The sequence below is a fragment of the Microplitis demolitor genome, chromosome 2 (assembly GCF_026212275.2).
Source record: "Microplitis demolitor isolate Queensland-Clemson2020A chromosome 2, iyMicDemo2.1a, whole genome shotgun sequence".
NCBI classification, from domain to species: domain Eukaryota; kingdom Metazoa; phylum Arthropoda; class Insecta; order Hymenoptera; family Braconidae; genus Microplitis; species Microplitis demolitor.
Window position 1 is genome coordinate 9,614,421 of NC_068546.1, and position 21,062 is coordinate 9,635,482.

Genomic DNA, 21,062 nt, shown 5'->3' on the forward strand with positions numbered 1-21,062 from the left:
AATCATATGTGCATGTATAACATACACTAAACTTTGCATGTATGAAAACATACAAACATTCTTTTCTATATACAATTAAATTTATAAAAATATTTTTTTTTATATATATATTTAATACATAAATATTGCATGTATGACATACATACATAAACATTTAGATGCAGCATGCATAAACATAATTTAATTAATTTTTAATACACCATCTTTGTACGAAAGAGAGCAAATGAGAAGGTGAAACAAAACATGAGTGGGCGTTAGGAATACCATGCGGTAACCTGAGTACCGGGCGGAGTAAAGTAATAAGAGCAGGGCCCAAGAATAAAGAAAAGAAACGCCCGCAGCCAGAGTAAGCGACCAACTTACTCTTGCTGCTATCCTGATACTAAAAATCGAGAAAAGACAGTACAGAGGGCTGTAAAACCCTCAAATTTAAAAACAAAATTACCAAAATAGTAAATTTGATTATTATCTAGTATCTATCATATTTTGGCTTTGTAGTATTTAAAAAGTATCTATAATTTTAAATAATTTATTTGTTAATAAATTTATCAGATGACGACAGCGTCTTAGATTTGTTTAAATAAATGTGATTGCTTATAAAGCATATCGTATTTATTTAAATAAATAAAGGTTCCCGGTATTTCATCTCCGATAACGCCGGAAGAGCTGGATCATGGATAAATTTTTGATGATTAAAACAATAACTATGGGAGAGTGTTTCTGCGTTTTTTCTCATAGCCCCTACCATGGGGGTCCATCTAATGTTACAATGTAAATAAAAGTCACTGCAACCGCTAATTAATCAGTTCGTTTTTACGCTTCGTTACTGCCGGGTGTGACCCCGTTTTGAGTTTTTTTTCTTACAAGTACAGTTTCGTGTGATTCCATTTTTATACGAGAATTTTTCATTCTCATTCACGAATTCCATTTTCATACGAGTATTTTTCATTCTCATTCACGGATTTCAATTTTATACGAGGATTTTTTTTATTCTCATCCAGGATTTCAGATTTACTTCAAGGATTTTCATTCTCATCTAAGGATTCCAAGGATTTCATTTTCTTTCACGGATTTTAATACATTAAAATTTTATTCACGGATTTCTAAATGTAACATAGTTAAACGGATCATCTCAAGGATACATCTAAAACTCAACAAAATCGGTTAAATAAAATTCATTTTTTTCCCTTCATTAAAACACTAAAAGAGTGCAGTGATTTTTCTTTACTTGTGTTATATGGGCAATTAAAACAAATAAATTAAAATATTACTCATAGAAGATCTATAAAATTTGGTGAATTTAAAACAAGTGTGTGAAATGTAAAATTTAGAATTTCTTTTCCAGTTTTACAACAATAACAGGTAACGATTTTTATTTGGTTTACGAAAGTATGCTCTCTTTCCCTTTATTTAATACAGAATTTGTGAACAATTTGTGAACAATTGTTTTTTTTTTTCCTAAAAACACTAAATAATTTTATAAATAAATTTAGTAAACAGACATTGCATGTCAATTTCTTTTAACAAACCTTCCACACAAACCATAACTACTAATACGAACAAATAGAACTAACATTAATTTTAAATAATAGAATCTAATAAAATTTGAGGTTTCGTTAATTAACTCAACTTAGTTGAGTTATCCGACGGACAGAATCGAAGGTTATTAGATGGAGAGAAAATCCATGATACACATTTAACTTAGAATCATCAAAACAGAAATTAACGAATACTCTTTACATTAAAAGAATTTATTTTTCATACATAATCAACCTTCCATATATAGCTTTGTTTTATATGAAAGAGTTTTATAATTTTCGATTATCTAAATATTTCAATAAATTAATATTTTGTTTTCTTTATAATTCAATTCATTTTACAAGAAAAATTCACTATAGAAAATTTTGTTTTACTGCAATTCTTATTCTAAAAATTGTTTTCCTAATTCTATTCAATTTTATTTTTACAACCTATTAATAAATAAAATCTTTTTATTATTCTTCATTTATTCGAATCAATCCAAGATACATTAAACAAAATTTGTTTTTTTCTTTTGAATTTTCTTCAAAGGTTTCGATTTAAATAAAGACAGGAATATATTCATAATCCATTATATAAATTTTTAAATTCATTTTGATGTTTCAATTGTAGTCCGTTTGCAAGGTTGAACAATGACTTTTTCAATGACCATTGACATGTTTTATAAGATTTCATAAAAGGTTGATTTTACCCCTTTTTGGTAGACTTATCATTCAGTCTATGGTTGAAAAATTATTGTTTTCAAATCTTGCTGGAAATCAGCTATTCACTGCCTGACTCAGTAAATTAGAATCTTAATAGTACAAAAATTTTCCACTTAGTCTTTTTGTATAATTTAAATTCAATTTACTTCCACGAAAATTTGTTTTATTATTTTAAGTAAATCCACTCAGTGAACCCGTACCTAACACCCATACCTTTTTTTGCCACCCATACTCCCCTACTATCAAGGAAAATAGCTATCTCAAACTTTCAAAAAAAAAATACACAATGATGAGTGATAGCAACTGAGAGATCGACCTGGGTTGGTCAATGATCCATTCGTTGATTCACTGAGTGTATTAAAAATTTTCTTATCAATTCATTATTTCCGTTCTATCAATCTAATGCTAGTAAAACAATAAATAAATAAGAAGAATCCCAATCACTCAAGTCAAGTAAAACATCTGATTGCGAGTCAGTAAGTGAATTCTGCATTGCTAAGTCAGGAGCAAATTGATTACTTTATCTTTCTCTTCTAATTACTATTATTATTTCTTAGAGCGTCTTTCGGGACAAATATCGTTATAAAAATGTTTTCGAACAGAGTCAATGGCGCCGAAAGTACGCCGGCCTAGGGGCTCTGATCCAAAACCTAATTATTGTGATTGTGACTCTTGTACGGAGTATGACAAATTGTGTTCTGGTGAACGTTACCACCAACCACTAGTCAGACCTAATTTGCCCTTCGTAAGGAAAGTCACTGTCCTTCCAAAAAACTTTAGGGTTAAGAAACTCAAATACAAACTGATCCCGATCACTGAGGTCGAGAGGCCCATACCTCTCATTTACATCGGCGACGCGGATCCAAGGTTCCATTTTTATGCCGATAAATTCCTGTCCGGACCTTCTCAGCTGGAGCCGTACACGGGGGTTCCTGACGACCACATAGAACTAATAGTCTTGGGGTAATTTTTAAAGGAAAAGGTACCTTTTTTAAAATCGCTCCCCTTTTTCCCACCGACGTAAGTAGAAATAAAATTTTTAACTTTTTTTTCGAGATTAGGGATCATTCCTAGGAATCAGTAGATTTCTAAAATATAAAATCTCTTTTCCCCATTGTCCCAATTACCATCGGGACGTAACAATGGTTGTAAAATAAAAATAAAAATAGCAAACCGTAGCCTCAAGTTTCTAGTTTGCAGACCTGGACTTGAATTTTGTCTACCATGTGCATTTTTAGAGGAATTCGAAGAAAACCGACGCAAAAAAAATTTTCAAATTTTTGCTCGTCTTCAAAAAAGTCTATGGGCTTCAATAAATTCTTTTTTGATAATACGACCTGATGACTATTTTAGGATGTTTTTTGCCCTTTAATTTTCCGCCCTCAAAAGTCTCTAGGACGAATAAAATGAAAGAAGGTCAACAGCTGACGCACCTGGGGTCTATTGACACCCTAACGACGTCAACCTGGTCGATTCAAATTATTCTGTCTAATTAATGGATAAGCCAGAATGTAACATTGGTGCTGTGACCAGGATGCTGTTGAGTTTCTTTTATTCTATTATTTGACTTCAACTTAACAAAGTGTTGCTACGGAAATTCAATGAAAAGTGACCGCGAGTGTTTCCCTTTCGTATTAAAAAGTGTTTAATGTTTTTCACAAAAATTATTATTATAAATACTCGCGACCACTCTTACAGTACGGAAACTGTTATAAAACGTTACCTAGGTATTTAGACTTAACTTGACAAATGAACTATGAACTTATCCTAAGTTTGTTATACCGAATCAGTTGACAGAATTAATGTGAACAATATAATGATAACTGTCTTAGATCTCAAATGAGATTTTATCTTGTTTGATCTAATGCAGGTTATCTTTCATCAATGCTTACATTATTACTGTTCATCATTTATTAATGCGGTCTAGTTTGAAAATGATTTCCTTCGGCACTCTCAATTGCACAAAGAAAAAATAATAATCAGAATTTATCAAAGCAATTAGGTCTAATTTAAATGGACTTAACGATTTTTTTTATTTCGAGCAGTGAATCAGTTTTCGAAAAATATTTATATTTATATTATGAATTAAGTACAATAAATTTTTTTTTATTACGAAAGTGCTCATTCATTGGGGCATCAGTTTTCAACTAATTTGATTGAATTTATTAATAACTGTGTATTGATAATAACAATTCCCTTGGTAACTTTTCTGTTCAAATATTTTACTAATTGCATTAATAAATACTGAAATAATTAAGAAGGCGTTAGGAAATAATTATTTTGCAAAATGGATAAACGAAGAGAACCTATGACGGAGGAGGAACTCCTCGAGCTATCAGAAAAACTCAACGAACAGTGTAGAATGCACGATGATCGGGAAGCAGATCTGGAGGCCCGGGAACGGCTACTTAATGACCGATTAAGTGACCTTTCGGAGCGGGACCAAGTTAACATTGAAAAAGAGTCGAAACTGCGCGACCTTGAAGCTGAACTGCGGAAAATGGAAATTTCTTTAGGAGAACGCGAGCTTGACTTAAAGTCACGCGAATTAATAAATCGGGGTGAACCAAATGAGTTCAAGGCCGAGTTTGAACGTCGGTTACAAGAATTAAAAGAGCGCGAAGCAGAATTTGGTCAGCTCCTGGAGCAGGCTAAAAGCATGCAGACAGAGCGTCTGAATAAACGTGAGGCTACATTAGCCAATCGGGAGCGCGAGCTGACGAATATTCAGGAAAAACTGGACAGGCGAGAACGCGATTTGGTTGAGCGAGAAAACGCGGTCGCTGCTCAAGAAAAAGAGTTGCGAAATGACTCCAAATTATTGCAAAGTTGGGCTTCGGAGCTCAAGCAAATAAAAACGGCCGTCGTAACTAAGGCACCAAGTGTCATCCAGGAACTCAAGGAGGAAATGTCACAATTGAGAAACGGTGGGCCGAACGAACTCGCATGCAACGCAAACATTACAATCAAGGACGCGTTGTCCTACGTACCTACCTTTGACGGTACGAGCGCCGCGGTTTCGGATTTTATAAGATCGTGTAATCGAGCCTGTTCCATGCTCGCGCCGAGCGCCGAATTCATGTCTTTGACACTTGTACGGCAAAAATTTAAAGGCGACGCTCGGATCGCCGTGGAAAACATGGAATACAGCAATATGAAGAAGTTCGAAAATCTTCTTCGCACTGTCTTCGACCGTCACCGCTCTGCGAACCAATGCAAGGCCGAGCTAGAAAATGTTATCATGCGACCCAAAGAAAATATGGTTTCCTACGTAAACCGTGCTCGTAGGATTTATCGCGACATTGTGCACGTGGAAACAACCGAAAGAGGTACGCTTCTAGAATCGGAAAAATTAAAAATTGAAAAAGATGCGATTTCGGCTTTCCTCAATGGTATTCCACCTCTACTGCAGGTTCAATGTTTATTGAAACCGCACGATACGTTGGAACAAACATACGCGTCGTCGATAGCCGCGTTTAAAAATCAGGGAGACAACACAAAGCGCTTTCAAACTCCGGTTTCGGTCACAGTAGCTCATATCCAGAGTAATCAACCTGAAAGGTCTAAGCCACCTAGGCAAGAGCACCAGGTGGAAAAAAATGAAGAGCTCCGCTATAATTTCTGTAACAGACGCGGTCATTTCAAAAGGGATTGCTTGCAGAAAAAGAGATCGAATAACAATAATAATAATAGATTTGATAACGATAATAAATACAATAATGGGGACCGGAGAAACCAGAACGAGGGATCCGGTAATAGAAACAAACCTCGTGGTAACGATAGAAAACCCGAGAAAAATCGGGAGGGGTGCCCGTGTTGCGGTAAGGTAAATCACAGTTTGGCAAACTGTTTTAAATTTGCAACGCTTGTTATGGGTCGTCGGGAAACTCCAAACTCCCGAAGAAGAACGACGACGGGTCCCACGGGAGTCCGAAACAAGTTCAAAGCCCGCCGAATAATCCTTTCGAGGTTGCGCACCAGTCAACGTCGCGACAGTTGTAATTAATTTAAGGAAAACCGAGGTACCAGCTATTTTGGTCAAAAGCGATGATATAAAAACTTATTTAACGATCATGCTTGATTCGGGTTCGGAGGTAAACATTATTAAAATTGGGGCGTTAAATAAACCGCAAGGTATCGACGAAGAACATAAATTGGCGCTATTGGGCATACTAAGAGTATAAGGTAGTTTACAAGCCAGGTCGCGTAAATTCAAACGTGGACTCTCTCTCTCGAAATCCGGTTGACGAACCAGAGGAGTTTATTCCTGAAGCACGGGTCGGCCCGATACGGAAATTTGATCCAGATAAAACGGCAACGACGCCGGACGAAACGAGCGAAGATGACTCTACCCCCGAGGTAAAACGGACGAGGAAGCAGTACGATCTTAGACGCAAAGTACGCATTCTTAACGATCCGGAAAACAATGATACCGAGCCTGAGCAGGTGACCCCTCCAGTCCGATTCGTATTTAGACCCCGCGAATGGCCCTCAGCCCCACCTGTACCAGAACCAAATCAATCGCCCGCAAATGATCATCAATCTGCGAACGATTGTAGTGACGATGATGAGGTGGTGGTTTCGGATAACGAAGATCGAAGTCGTCACCAGATTATTCCCGAGTCGGACGACGAACCAATGATGGAAGACGTGGACGTGAACGACAAAGCTAACGGTAACGAAGATGATATCGGAGAGGAGCGTCTCCAAACCGATGGAGAAACGTCGGAATCGGAAGACGATAACGTCCAAGGTCACAAAGACGTGGATCAAGAAGACAGCGATGAAGGGGAGTATGCCCCGGTTCGTCCACGAGCCAGGCGAAAGCATACTACTCCCATGACGCAAGAAATAGCTCCAAACGTTCGCGAAACGCGTGATCGGTTGTCAATGCAATCAGATAATGTACTAATATTCACTAATGAGGGAAACCTCGTGACGGAGGAAGCAAAGACCTTGCTGACGTCTTAGCAATTCCCGCACAACTAACTTTCTGTCGAGCTACTGTAATACCCTACAGGGGAAATAAACGCTGTATAGTAGCAGCGCCTAAATACAGAGATACTGACCTCGTATCGGTCGAGGATATCCGAGAGACATTGGCTTCTGTATATAATATAGTAATGGAACTAGATCTAGAGTCATTTAGTGTGGCAAAAACTAGTAAAATAGATGATATAAATTGGCTGACAATCCAAGAGGAATTAATTGATGCATTTACGGACACCGAGGTTAAAATAACTATTTGTCTTAACCTCGTGCGTATCCCAAATGAGGATGAAAAATTAGAAATTTTGGAGGAATACCACGGTTTAGCCGTGGGAGGTCACAGGGGAATGACCAAAACGTATAAAAGAATACGACAAAATTTTTTCTGGCCTAAAATTAAACAAGATGTTATCAATTATATTCAAAAATGCTTGGATTGTCAACCGAAAAAGTTAATTAGAGTTAAGACAAAGCAGCCAATGGTCCTCACGGATACCCCTGATGCTGGGTTCGACAAAATCGGCTTAGACATTATGTACCCAACGCATACTTCTGCGTCTGGAAATAAGTACATATTAACCATACAGGATCTCCTGACTAAGTTCTCGATGGCAATCGCTTTAGAGCAAGCAACAGCCGTAGACGTAGCACAAGCCTTAGTAAATCGTTGGTTTTGCTACTTCGGGCCTCCTAAGGCCATACTTACTGATCAAGGAACAAACTTCCTTTCGAGTCTACTTAAAAATATTGCAAAAAAATATAAAATCAAACAGTATCATACATCTGCATATAGACCTCAGAGTAATGGGTCGGTGGAACGATCTCACCACGTATTACAAGAATACCTGAAAAATTATATAGGCGAGAATGAAGACTGGGACGAATGCCTAGACATAGCCTCATTTTCATATAATGTAAGTGAACATGAGGGTACGGGATTCACTCCATATCAACTGGTATTCGGGAAATTACCCCGTCTTCCTTCTCGCATACAAACTATTGACGAACCTAATAAGACATATGCAGGTTATTTAGAGCAATTGTTGAAGTGATTGCCAATGAGAACATACATCAGGCTAAAGCTAGATCAAAATTTTATTATGATAGGGAGATAAACCCACACCAGTTTAAACTTGGAACTAGGGTATTTGTACTACGGGAACCAAGGAAAAGTAAAGGAGACCCGCAGTACACCGGTCCTCATGATGTAATCGCGATCGGTTGAAACGAGACGGCCGAAGTAGATATAGATGGGGTGGTGAAAATGGTTCACCTCAACAAGCTAAGAATATCTCGTATATAATTTTCAGATGACCGGATTGGTGATACTGCTGGGACTCCTTCCCTTTTCCTTGGGCCTGGTTGGATATGACTGCAGCGGGTCGTCAATGAATATGACTACGCTATCACTGTTAGTTGTAGGGGAGTGCAATTTTCCCGCAAGGAAAGCTGAAACCGAAAAGGTAACCGTAAGCCTATCACAACCGGCTGAAATAATTCACGTTCACGTGATCGAGTGTGAGATATTGATAAATAGAGTAGTGCAGCGTTGCGGAATGCACTCCCATACATCCTCCGTGTTAAACGGACGTATGTGGAATACTATTTAGATATGGATTATACTAGATGTAAGAAAATGCACGAAACAGGTGCAATCTGGCTTTACGATCGAGTCCACATGATCGACTTGAAAATGAACACTACAAACTTTAGACAGGCGATATTAGCCGGCGATCATCATATGGACGGTACGTGTGCGGAAGGTGTCTTTAATGATTCGTAGGGTACTTGGGAAAAAGTCGTAGCCGATGGGTTATTTGAAATATCTCTTTCCGATTATGAAACAACGCTGAACACTAAAACTAATCAAGTGATTTTAAGATCGGGAACGCGATGTGACGAGCAGAAACTTTCTTGCGTTACCAGTGAAGGTATGACAGCGTTCTGGAGCGAAACTCCAAAAAACTCGTGCCTTATGAAATACGCGTTGCTCTACCACGGATCGGCTACGAGAATCATCGGGGAAGAGGGACATCCAGATGTCTACTCACTCACCACAGAAGATATCACCTTCGCGCTGGCTCAGCGAGGTGAGGTAGAAGTGTGCGGGCATAACGTTATCAAAACGGAGCACCCGAAGCTTTTCATAGTGGTCCTTAAAACCACGGACTACACCATGCAAATAGAAGCGATTAAGACCGAAGATATGGAAATTTTCGCGTATGTAAATAGCAAGTTTATATACGTCGAGAAATTTATAAGGTAGCAAATACAAAACCTCTACCATGACGTCCTCGTTAGACGTTGTGAGTTGGAGCGTTCAATATTGATGAATGCATTGGCCTTGTCATCACTGGCCCCAGACGAGTTCGGTTATGCACTTATGAAAAGCCCAGGGTACTACACCACCGTTGCGAGTGGACTAGTGCACATTACAAAGTGCCTACCTGTGCCCGTGCGCGTACGTCAGGACGAACATTGTTATCAAGAACTTCCGGTAACGTACAATAATCAAAGTTATTTCCTAGCTCTAAAGTCAAGGATACTCCTGAAAAGAGGGACTATCATCGAGTGCAACGCTATCTTACCCACAGGGTACTTCATTGATGGAGCGTGGTACCACTTGACGCCTCAAGGTATTCGGGCACCAACACCACAACAACTTCAACCACTGACAGTCCCGACTTGGAACTATGAAAACCCAGAGCATCTGGCAACGTCAGGAATCTACTGTCCGAAAGATTTAGAGAAATTACGTAACCGGATAATGTTTCCGGCTGAGAGACCAGCACTGCTCAATTCCATAGCCATGGGAGCAGCTGGAAGGGACATACCTGCAGGAAGCATCAACGTGCTGGGATTATTCGACAAAGAAGCGCTAGAAAAATTAGCGCTCACCACAGAGCAGAGAATCTGGCGAAGTTTAATTGACTTCGGATCCGTTACTGCTGGCATATTGTCAATTATGTTAGTATTGCGACTTCTGAAGTTCATTTTCGATATTATATTCCATGCATACGCATTGTATGGCATATGGGGCTGCAGCTTAGTCTTAGTAACAGCAATATGGGACACGTTGGCGAATCTCATACTGCATCACCATCACCGCAGAAGGTACGACTTGGATGTAGAGAGTCAAAGAAGCAAGGCTCCAATACCTCGTCCGAGGTCGAGCATATCAATTATCAATGAAGAACCTGAACTTCATAAGTCTGCGCCACCTCAAGAGATGTCCTGTGCGGAACTAAATCGACAACTTGAAGATCAACCACTGAGGTCCAAACTCCATGAGTGTACAAACAGTGAGATGTTAGCTCGTTTGAGAAACCGCGCGGGAAACCGCGAGTGAACATTGTGAGCGAAAATCGCGAATGAACGTGAAAGCCAGATTGCGCCTATTTCATCTAGACATTTTAGAAATTTAAGGAAATTGTCTTATGGACAAAATTTTTAATCTTTAAGGACTTTAATACCTGTTATGATCAGGGAAATTTATAGTTAATATATTACTCAAAAACTACGCAGTATAGTAGAATTAGCCAACCGAAAGGGGATTTATAGACATACATTTATGTTAGTTACTTTATTTATTATAAATGCAGATAAATATTGAAGTTGCTAACCGACTCGAGTCGGGAGGTAGCTACCTCATTTTCATTATGAATTACGACTTAAGCAGTTACTCCCTGAATAACTCATAAATTACCGCAAGGCGGATGTATATCAATACGAATTTATGTTTAGAATTAATCACTCCAATAAAACCAAACGACCGAGTCGGGAGGTAATTGAATTACTAGATATTAGCGTTTAGTTCCATATTACTGAGTTTAAGTAACATTATAAACGATGTGTCTCAGGTTTAGGTCAAAATTCTACGGCCAAGAACCTTTTCTTACCGTATTCAAAAATGATTTTAACTTTTGGTTTATATAGAGTCATTTGAACATTCAGCTTTAGTTTATATAGAGTCAGTCACATTATCAAGTTAAATTTATATCGAGCCACTTTATTTATAACAGAAGTCTCACCGATTTTATTAAAGTGCAGCGACTTACTTAAGTCGGGAGGTGTTACGTTCTGGCTCTAATTAAATTTAAATAAAAATTAAAAAATTTTTTTTTTGGAAGTCTCGAATTATTTATTCGCCACGGTAGGCGAATAAACAGTTCGACACTTCTTAAAATCATAAATAGATAATAAATTGATAAATCGTTATTTTGTTGGCGATATTATTTTATTCATCGCTAACAATGTAACGGAAATCTCTTGCGATGAGAGAATCGCCGTGGCTCGCGGATAGTCTAAACAGATGACGACGCATGAGACCCGGGCCACGACGATTCTCTCATAGGACACCTGAGATGCAACGTTAACACTTTAACGAATGTATTTAGATGAAGAGCAGCAGGATCAGCCAGTTGATCGTGAGATCTCAAAGAGCACGAAACTCTGTACAATTAACTGACTAATTCGCCTGTCTCCATTGGTTTAAAGGAATAAAACCTAACTTAAACCATTACATAAAATTTTGTCTGAGAACCTTATAAGGGGCGAGCGCTCACTAGCTGTACCACCCTTCCTTTGCTCAGAGCGCTAACCAGCAGTTCGGGCTCCTTCACCGCCTATCATAACAACCTTTATGCCTCGAGGCCGACGTAGCAGGAGATCAGGACGTGCTGTTTTATTTAAATTTTAGAAATTTGAATAATTCTTGAGCGACCTTAAAAAATTTTGTATCGAGTTGAAACTTAAAAAGGAGTCTTCAAGTACTTCAAACTTACCTTTTTTCGTGTAGGCTTCGAAATAAAGAAATAGTCAAAAAAAAATTGCCACCTCTGAAAATTGAAATTAAGAGCCGAAAATTTCACTTGATTTTTTTTTGGGGCTGACCAACAAATTTTTCGTGGGAGAGTCAAAAAAAAATTTTTTCTATTTGTTGTGGCACACCCTAATATATATATATATATATATATATATATATATATATATATATATATATATATATATATATATATATATATATGTATATATATATATATATATATTGAAACAATGTGAATTGTCTTCGTCGTCCTCAGCCTCGCGGTTCCCATTTTTCCCCGTCTTCTTGTCGTCTGAAACTACACAAGTCATAGTGCCGTGGTCACATGACTAATTTTTACGTTGACGCATGACCGTAAGGGTGAAGTGGGCACAGAGTTCAGAGGCAAGTCCCAGACCCTCAATCATGAGTCAAAGACTTCGATCTTGGATTTAGTAGCGTTTAGACGTATTTGAATATTTTGAATTAATTATTAACCGGCGATTCACTTGCATTATATCAATTTATTCTTATTCATTTTTAGTATTATACTTTATATTATACTGGCAACTCTGCTTGCGATTCCATTATATATCATATATTATTATTTGAATATAAAATATATTTAATTTATTAAGTTGATTATTACGTTACTACTGATACACTTGTGGTATCAGCGTATTAATTATAAAGCCTAAATTCAGTGCGATAACCAACGCTTTCCACGTGGCCATTCATTGTTATTCAGACCACATCTATTGTATTCTGCGAAAACATTTATTGCAAGTAATTGAAATTATTATAACTGGCAATAAACTTGCATACTTTCCTTTTTACCTACTATCTTTTATTCATATTTTAAAATACTAGTAAAATTATGTAATAAGATCCAATACCTATTGATTAAGCTGCCAGCCTAAGCCAGGGTTCAACCTGCGAATTCTGGTGGCTGCTGGTAAAAATCGCGTAAAGAAAAGCGATTTGTCTCAATATATATATATATCTTCACACTAGTTGTTTCAGTAAGTTTATTAATTATTTCCCATGTTTTATGATATTTACGAAAAAAATTTTTTCTTTGAAGCAAATAAATCTTCAACTAAGATCAAGAACAGTCATAATAGGAAATTTTCTGCTCTATAAAAAAGGTCTCTTTGATTTTTTTTATAGAATCATTCTTTCAAAAGTTGTTTACGATTAAAGTCGTCTTCATAGTTTATAACTAAATTATTTGTCGTTTATTGCAAAATTTAAATTGCACATTTTATTTTAAAAATTATTTATCATTGTAATATTGTGTGCCGGTTTCGTTCCCATAAATATTTCGTTATACTTTGACCTTGAGCGTATACTAGCTACACGTTTAGTAACCCGAAACACTAGTATTTATTTCGTTGCAGCTTAGGACTCTCTGCTTACGCACAAAGACAACCCAAAGTAAATAATAAAATAAGTACTTAAAATATTAAAATAAAACTTTGGTTCGAATATTTTCTAAGTAAAGAAATTTATTACTTTCTGTACGACACAAAAGATTAGTATATTCGTTTCCGGTTTAAAATAAAATATCTTTTGCTCGACAAAATTGTCTTCAAATAAACTAAGCACTTAAGTCAATTATCAATAGAATCTTTGCAGTAATAAATAAGAATTTTATGAGTCATTGAAAATTTCAATAACCCAAAATGAGTCATTACAGTAATAAACAAAAATTTATTAATCATCAAGAAATTTAATAACTTAAATAAACTATTGATTTATTAATAAGTAAATAATCTTTATAGTTTTGGAAAGACCCAAATTACAATAATTCCTGATTCAATAAATCTATTCATAATCTGACAAGATTATTATCAGTCCGGATTAAGAAAAAAAAATTTATTAATAATAAAATTTTATAAATTATTTCAAAAGAATATACTGAGACAGTTTTCCCGCCAAAATGACACTACCGAGAACGCCGATTCCACAATCATCTCTCCCAGTCACCTCGGTTAACAATCCGGGTAATCTTATTCATTTTCCCACCGCATCAAGCGCAATGGATGATCTTACGCACAACGACGAAATACATAATAGTACCCTTTGTACCCAAAACCAATCTGTCAGTAATAACAATAATAATGTTTGTACTACGAGTTCGAACGGAAACGTGAATGGTCATTCTCACAACGTTAGTGGGATTGCACCAATTTCCGAATCTCAAGATACGACCTCCGTTGCCGTATTACAAAATGTAGTTTAGGGCCTTCAGACAGAAATTGAAGCTTTTCGGGCAGAACGTCTGCACTTGCTTCGTGTATCGAGCACGGTTTTGCGACCCCCAGGTACTCAATTGCCACCCCTATCTTTTCAACCAGACGCATCAAGCATGTGGATGCCGAGAGAGCTGTTCCCTGCTGCCACTGTGACGTCACAGGCAGCAAACCCCCTCTCTACTCGCCAAGTCATCCCACAGCCACATGCACACGTTTCGGCAACGCAGGCGAACGGACAGCAGTTCGCCATGCCTGGCTTACCTGCGCGTGAACCGTACGCGCACTCAGTGGTCCCACCACCAACTCATACGCTACCCGTGCATATGAATACTCAGCCGACACTCTCGTACACATACATTCATCCAGCTAGCAATAATAGTGCACCCGCACTCACAAATACATACACACAAGCTTCATCAGTACAGGCATACCCACATGCTCAGCCGTCAACCTGGCATAATACTTATACAGTTGCAGCGGGGAATTCAAATATGAGTGGGTCTAACTCCATGCGGTTGTACGATCTCAGTCGTCTTGTTAAATCTTGGAATGTCTCATTTCCGTCTCATGATCGATCCTCTCCAATTGACGCCAGAAAATATTTAAAAATAATCGAGCAGCGGATGATCAGCAATGATATTTCTTTCGAAAATTTCCATGCAGTGGTAACCAACACACTTCGCGGCGACGTACTCGAGTGGTATTACCAAAACGAAGGCTTATTTCACAGCTGGGTGGCCTTCAAAGAATTTTTTAAGATTTGACAGGTTCAGCAAACAGACGAGTCGGTGCTGCAAGAGATATATTCGGCTAAACAAAGCAGCGACGAGACAGGCGTTGCATTTATTAATCGATTGCAAAGCGAATTTGCAAAATTAGAAGATCCGTTACCGCAAATGAAGCAAATCCGAATCATAACTTCGTGAGTTAATCCTCAGTTTCTACAAAAATTTTCAGATACGACTATTATGACTTACGCGGAATTGTACACGCGGGTCAGCGCCTGGCAGTCAACGGCTAATGCGCTGAACCCTCATTTTAAAAATCGTAACGAAAATAACAGTAGAATCAAAACCCGTAGTCCATTAAATTCTATCAAAAGTACAGAAACAGATCAATTAAATAGTATAGAGACTTTACAGCCTTCTACTGTATCACCTAACAATAACTTCGCAAATAATAATCTCAATAGAAATAATAATTTTAATAGAAACAATCATTTTAATAGAAATAATAATTTTAACAATAATAAAAATTTTCATAATTCTAAATACACTTAAAATTCAACACAGTCAAATCCAGTTAGTAATTTTGAGTCTTCTACTTTATTAAATAATTTCGAGTCTATGATGAAAACTATTTTAGAAAAATTAGATCAAAATACGGCAAATACGTCACCGGGAAAAGTAACTCCTATTAATTCAACTCCAGTATCATCGAATAATAATGCAACGAAAGCTCCTGTCTGCGGTCGTTGCGGAAAAATTGGTCACGTTGCCGAAGTTTGCTGTGGACCAGTAACCGACGAACTGCGTATTAAAGCAGGATTACCTCTTCGTCCACGTCCTTCGTCTCCAAAAAACGCGTAAGCGCCCTGGTAGACACTCACCACGTTACCAGGGCTTCTGTGTCAACTAATAACTCGGATATGCTGATTGGAATTAATGATGATAAACCTACATCGACTCAATTAAACCCGGATGCTCCTGAATTTATTATCAGTAATGAAAAGTTCTTTCTAAATTATCCTATAGCTGCCGATACTCCAAAATTGGTTGGTAATGAGAATCCTAAGGCTGATTTAATTGATTTTTCAACTCCCCTCGATCACATTGCCGACAAGTTGATGAGTGAAGAGTCCAGTTGGGAGACAAGTTCAGAAGCTTCTCAACAAATCCGAAATACTAGAAGACAAAAAATTAAAAATCCTGTAAAAGTTATAAAATCCAAAATTAAAAATTCCATAAATCCGCCGCGTAATTTTAAAATAAAATTAATAAAAATCGATTAAAATCTCCAATTAAAAATTCACTACTAGACCTGGAAATAAACGAACCGCAACGACTAACTGTCACAAAGCTTGAGAGTACCTCGGAGACAGACGATGCCCTTCTCTGTGATCTAAGGGAGGGTACTCGTCCTTTATATGACTCAGAGATTGATGAGTAGCGATCCGATTCGAGTGAAGACATTGCTTATGCTCCAAAATTCACCATTCAAATGAATTCGGACAATACACAGAGCACATTACTGCCAATGCTCAGTAATGATAATAAACTCAGCCCATTGACTTCTTCAGCCAGTCTTAAAGCTCCGTCGACAGTAAGCCGCATGATTGCCAATATATTTATCGGTAAATATGAGCTCGAAGCATTACTGGACAGTGGGACTGAGCGCAGTTATATTCCTGAGATTGCGTATGAACAAATCAAAGAATATCAACTGCAAGACCTCACACCTGACCCCACTAGCACTCATGGAGTAACCATGGCTAACTCCAAGTCCACGCAAACCCGTAGTGGAGCCCCATTTAAAATTCAACTCGATGGTCATGCTATTATCACTTGGTTAAGTGTTTTATCTGAATTGTCTACTCCAGTAATTCTTGGTCTTGATTTCTGGCAACTAGCAGATATCCAAGTAAATTCCAAGGAGAGTACTTGGAAATTAAATACCAGTAACGTCACTCATACATTTTTCTCTCGGTCCGGATTTATCAATCAAGCATCATTAAATGTACTGTCGTCAGCTAAACGCGTCGATTTGGAAAAATTTCTCGCCAAAGAATTTGAAAAAAATAAACAAGTCCAGTTGGGTTTAACGCATTTAGTGCAACATCGTATCAAATTGACAGATGAGACTCCCATACGCACTAAACCATACCGTAGAAGTCCACCAGTAATGAAAGCGATGCACGATAAAGTTGATGAATTACTCTCGGAGGGTTATATTCAGCCTTCAAATAGTGCTTGGGCATGTTCGCCAGTAATGGTACCCAAAAAGAACAATACTTGGCGCATGTTCATCGATTACCGGCCATTAAATAAAGTCACAAAAAAATCTGCTTATCCACTACCAATTATGCATCGTATTTTGTCAAGCCTTCAAGGTGCTAAAGTAATTTCGGTACTTGATGTCAGCGATGCCTTTAATCATGTTCTAGTCGAGCCAAATAGCCGTCAGTACACAGCATTCTGTGTAGATGGACGAGGGTTATTTGAATGGATTCGGATGCCATTGGGTCTCACAAATGCACCAAGCACGTACCAAGAAGTTTCCGATATAGTACGACGAAAAATTATTGACACATTAAGAACTCAGTTTTCACATACTGAAGCGGAAAATAAAATTTTCGCATATCTCGACGACTGGATAATAATTAGTGACGATTTACAAGAGCATAAAATTCTTCTCCAAGCTGTCTTTGAAGGATTCCGTAAGGCTGGAATAAAAATGAACAAAGAAAAGAGCCATTTTGGATGCTCTGAAGTTCACTTTTTGGGCTTCATTATTAACGAAGATGGTTTGAAACCCGATCCAGCTCGATTGGAGCCAATTGCAAACTATAAATGACCTACAAACCGTAAGGAACTGCGAAGATTTAATGGATTAGTCAATTGGTACCATAAACATCTTAAAAATGTCGCACAAGTTCAAGGTCCTTTGAACAAATTAACAAGTACTCGAGTTCCATGGGAATGGACAGACGTCGAAGAAAAAGCTTTTGAAGGAACGAAAGAAGCCCTGTTAAAAGCTGCAACTTTGTCATTGCCACGTCCAGACTTATCTGATCGTCTATATACCGATGCTAGCAACACGGGGTTAGGTTCTGTTTTAACTCAGTATGATCCAAAACTCGATCGAGAAAATTTAATTATCTGTTTAAGTCGACCGTTAAATAAAGCCGAAATGAATTACACAACCACAGAAAAGGAATGTCTCGCTGTCGTGTGGTCCTTACCGAAATTACGCGGTTACATCGAAAGTTTACCAGTCACGGTCTACACTGATCATTCCGCATTAAAATGGCTTCACTCATTAAAAGATCCTGCAGGTAGATTGGCCAGGTGGGCAATTGACATTTCCGCTTATGACATCGAAGTTGTTCATTATCGGGGTACACAAAATGAAGCTCCAGACGCACTTTCGCGTCGATACGAAGAACCAGAGACTGCTGATTTAACTGCTTCAGATTTTAATCCGTCATCACTGTGTGTAATTGCTAAAAATTCCGCTTGGTATGACGAGAAAGTCCGAGTCGTTCAGAAATATCCAGAGAATTATCGTGAATGGAAATATGAGAACGATAAGTTGTATTTTTACCGTCCACTAGCTGTCAAGGAAATACTTGGTGAATTAAATTCTTGGAAAGTCGTTCTAACTGAATCAGAAATTCGTCCAGCTATCGAGAAAGCACACTGTGAAGGTCAATCGGGTCACCTTGGGATTGACAAAACTTATCAACGGATACGAGATCATTTTTACTGGCCAGGAATGTTCAAAGACGTCTCATCTTACGTTTCAGCTTGCGAAACTTGTATAATGACTAAAAGTGATCAGACAAAACCGCAAGGATATATCGGACCGAGACCACCAACGCAGCCTTGGTCTATTATTTCTATTGACACAATTGGTCCATATACCCGTTCGACTATGGGGAATCAATATGCTCTGGTTATTGAAGATCTTTATACGCGCTATCTTGAAATCTTTCCTCTGAAACAACAGTCGGGAAAAATCATAAAACATCACTTGATGTCTGTATTTAATCAACGGGGTCCTCCTTGCCAAACTATCTCAGATAATGGCAAAGAATTCATAAACAAAGATATAATTAATTTTATTAGTCAATTTAATATCAAATTTACACCTACTCCTATCGGTCAACCTTGCGCAAATCCCGTTGAACGCTGCAATCGTACAATCAAACCTATGATTGTCGCGTTTACAAGTAAAAATCAAAAAGATTGGGATGAACATATCGATGATTTCAAATTCGCGTATAATACCTCGGTACATACTGCTTTAGGCGTCTCTCCATTCTATCTAAATCACGGACGTGACGCACGACTAATTAATGACACCGATCCTCTTGAAAATCTAGACGTGTCTGACGTTACCGTTTGGCAAGCCCGAATGGACCGTGCAGTTGAACTGAGACATTTTTTTGAGCAAAATATGTTAAAAGCTAGGGAACGCACGCGGAAACAACACGAACAAAAATTTTCTGATATTCCTATAGATTTAAAAATCGGTGATCAAGTTTATTACCTAAATAAAAAACTAAGCAAAAAAGTTGACGGTTACAGAGCTAAATTAGCACCAAAATATTCGGGACTCGCGATTGTCTCTAAAATTTTAAGTCCTCTAGTAGTTGAATTACAAGATAATGCCGGTAACGATATTGGCACATACTATTACAATGATTTAAAAATTCCTAGACGGTCTCGAAGACGTTACTGATTATTTTCAATATATTTCAGATCATTCATCATGAAAGTCAAAATACATGAAAAATCAGGATCAGATACTGAAGCCTCATCTCATGAGTCCGAGGCCGAGGTGTCTGATACTGAAGTATCAAAAACTTATACAGTCATACCATCATCTGATTCATTATCACTCACTGCATCAACATCCACCGCTGAATTACCCCCTGTTACCGAGAAGACAACACCAACTTCGTCACCGGCTGCACCTGTAATTACTACAACCGTCGCAGCATCACCAACATGGTCTACTGGGTCAGCGACATCGACTGGACCCCAATTCGCGTTGCCGCCATGGCAAACTACGACTGGCCTTGACTTTGGTCATCCATCATCCGCACTTTACGTGTCAAGTCCAACAGCCACACCAACTTCAGCAATGTTCGAGACTTTAACTAAATTCATGAAAAATAAATTTAGTAAGTTACATGCTTGTATTGACCGTGCCATAAGTCACCGTCCTGCGGCCACGTCACTATCATCTGGGACATCAAGATTCGACATCCAGTGGATGGAACGCATCGACGAGAAGCTAGAAGACCTGCAAATCGTCATTCAAACCAACACTGACCAAGTCGCAGAACTCAAAACACAATTAGAGTCTCTGAAAATGCCTCTAGTCACTCCCCAACCAGAGTCAAGTATTACAACAAACCTTACGGCACGACTTGATCAGTTAACTGAGCCAGTCCAGCGAAGCTAAAAATTGATCGCAGACATCAAATTGCCAAGCCCAGAAGAATTTGCTAAGAAATTCCAGGAGGTCAATCTGAAAACACAACTGACCGTCACCGAAATCAGCTGTCAGACAACAACGACCTCAACTGCAACCTCTACTCCAGTCAAAGTAGAGCATGACATCGGTATTACTCCAAACAACAAATCGGTGTTGCCATTACTGGCTCAACAAGCTTCCGCTTGCGGTCCGAATCCAGGACTCAAGATTCGTGATGGCGCATACCAACGTCCACCGCCGGAAAATGCCAGATTTCCACCATCATCACTGCTAGCTAGGCGAACGGCTCACCAAGAGCTGTCTGAAAAAGAAATTTCGACACTACGAGCTTCGGGAGCCATCCCCAAAGACATTAAAACGAAGATCCAGATGGTAACGTTCCTCAATTCGTTACAATACTCACAGACAGCTCCAGCGCCAAGATATGAGGTTCCATTGCAACCTACAGAGGCCTTCAAACAATTTTTGTCGGACCTACCACCTGCTCCATCATGAAACTCCATCGCAGCGGCAACAGATCCAACACCATAAGTTGTGATCTAT

The 21,062-nt window shown here is 38.2% G+C and overlaps 1 protein-coding gene across 1 annotated transcript; it reads left to right on the forward strand.

Annotated features, from left to right (window-relative positions):
* Nucleotides 1–19,787: 19,787 nt before the first annotated feature.
* On the forward strand, nt 19,788–21,014 carry LOC128667331 (uncharacterized). Its single transcript, XM_053736989.1, has 2 exons — nt 19,788–20,424; nt 20,500–21,014. Exons 1-2 carry the CDS (start codon nt 19,788–19,790, stop codon nt 21,012–21,014), a joined length of 1,152 nt encoding a protein of 383 aa, XP_053592964.1.
* The last annotated feature ends 48 nt before the right edge of the window (nt 21,015–21,062 follow it).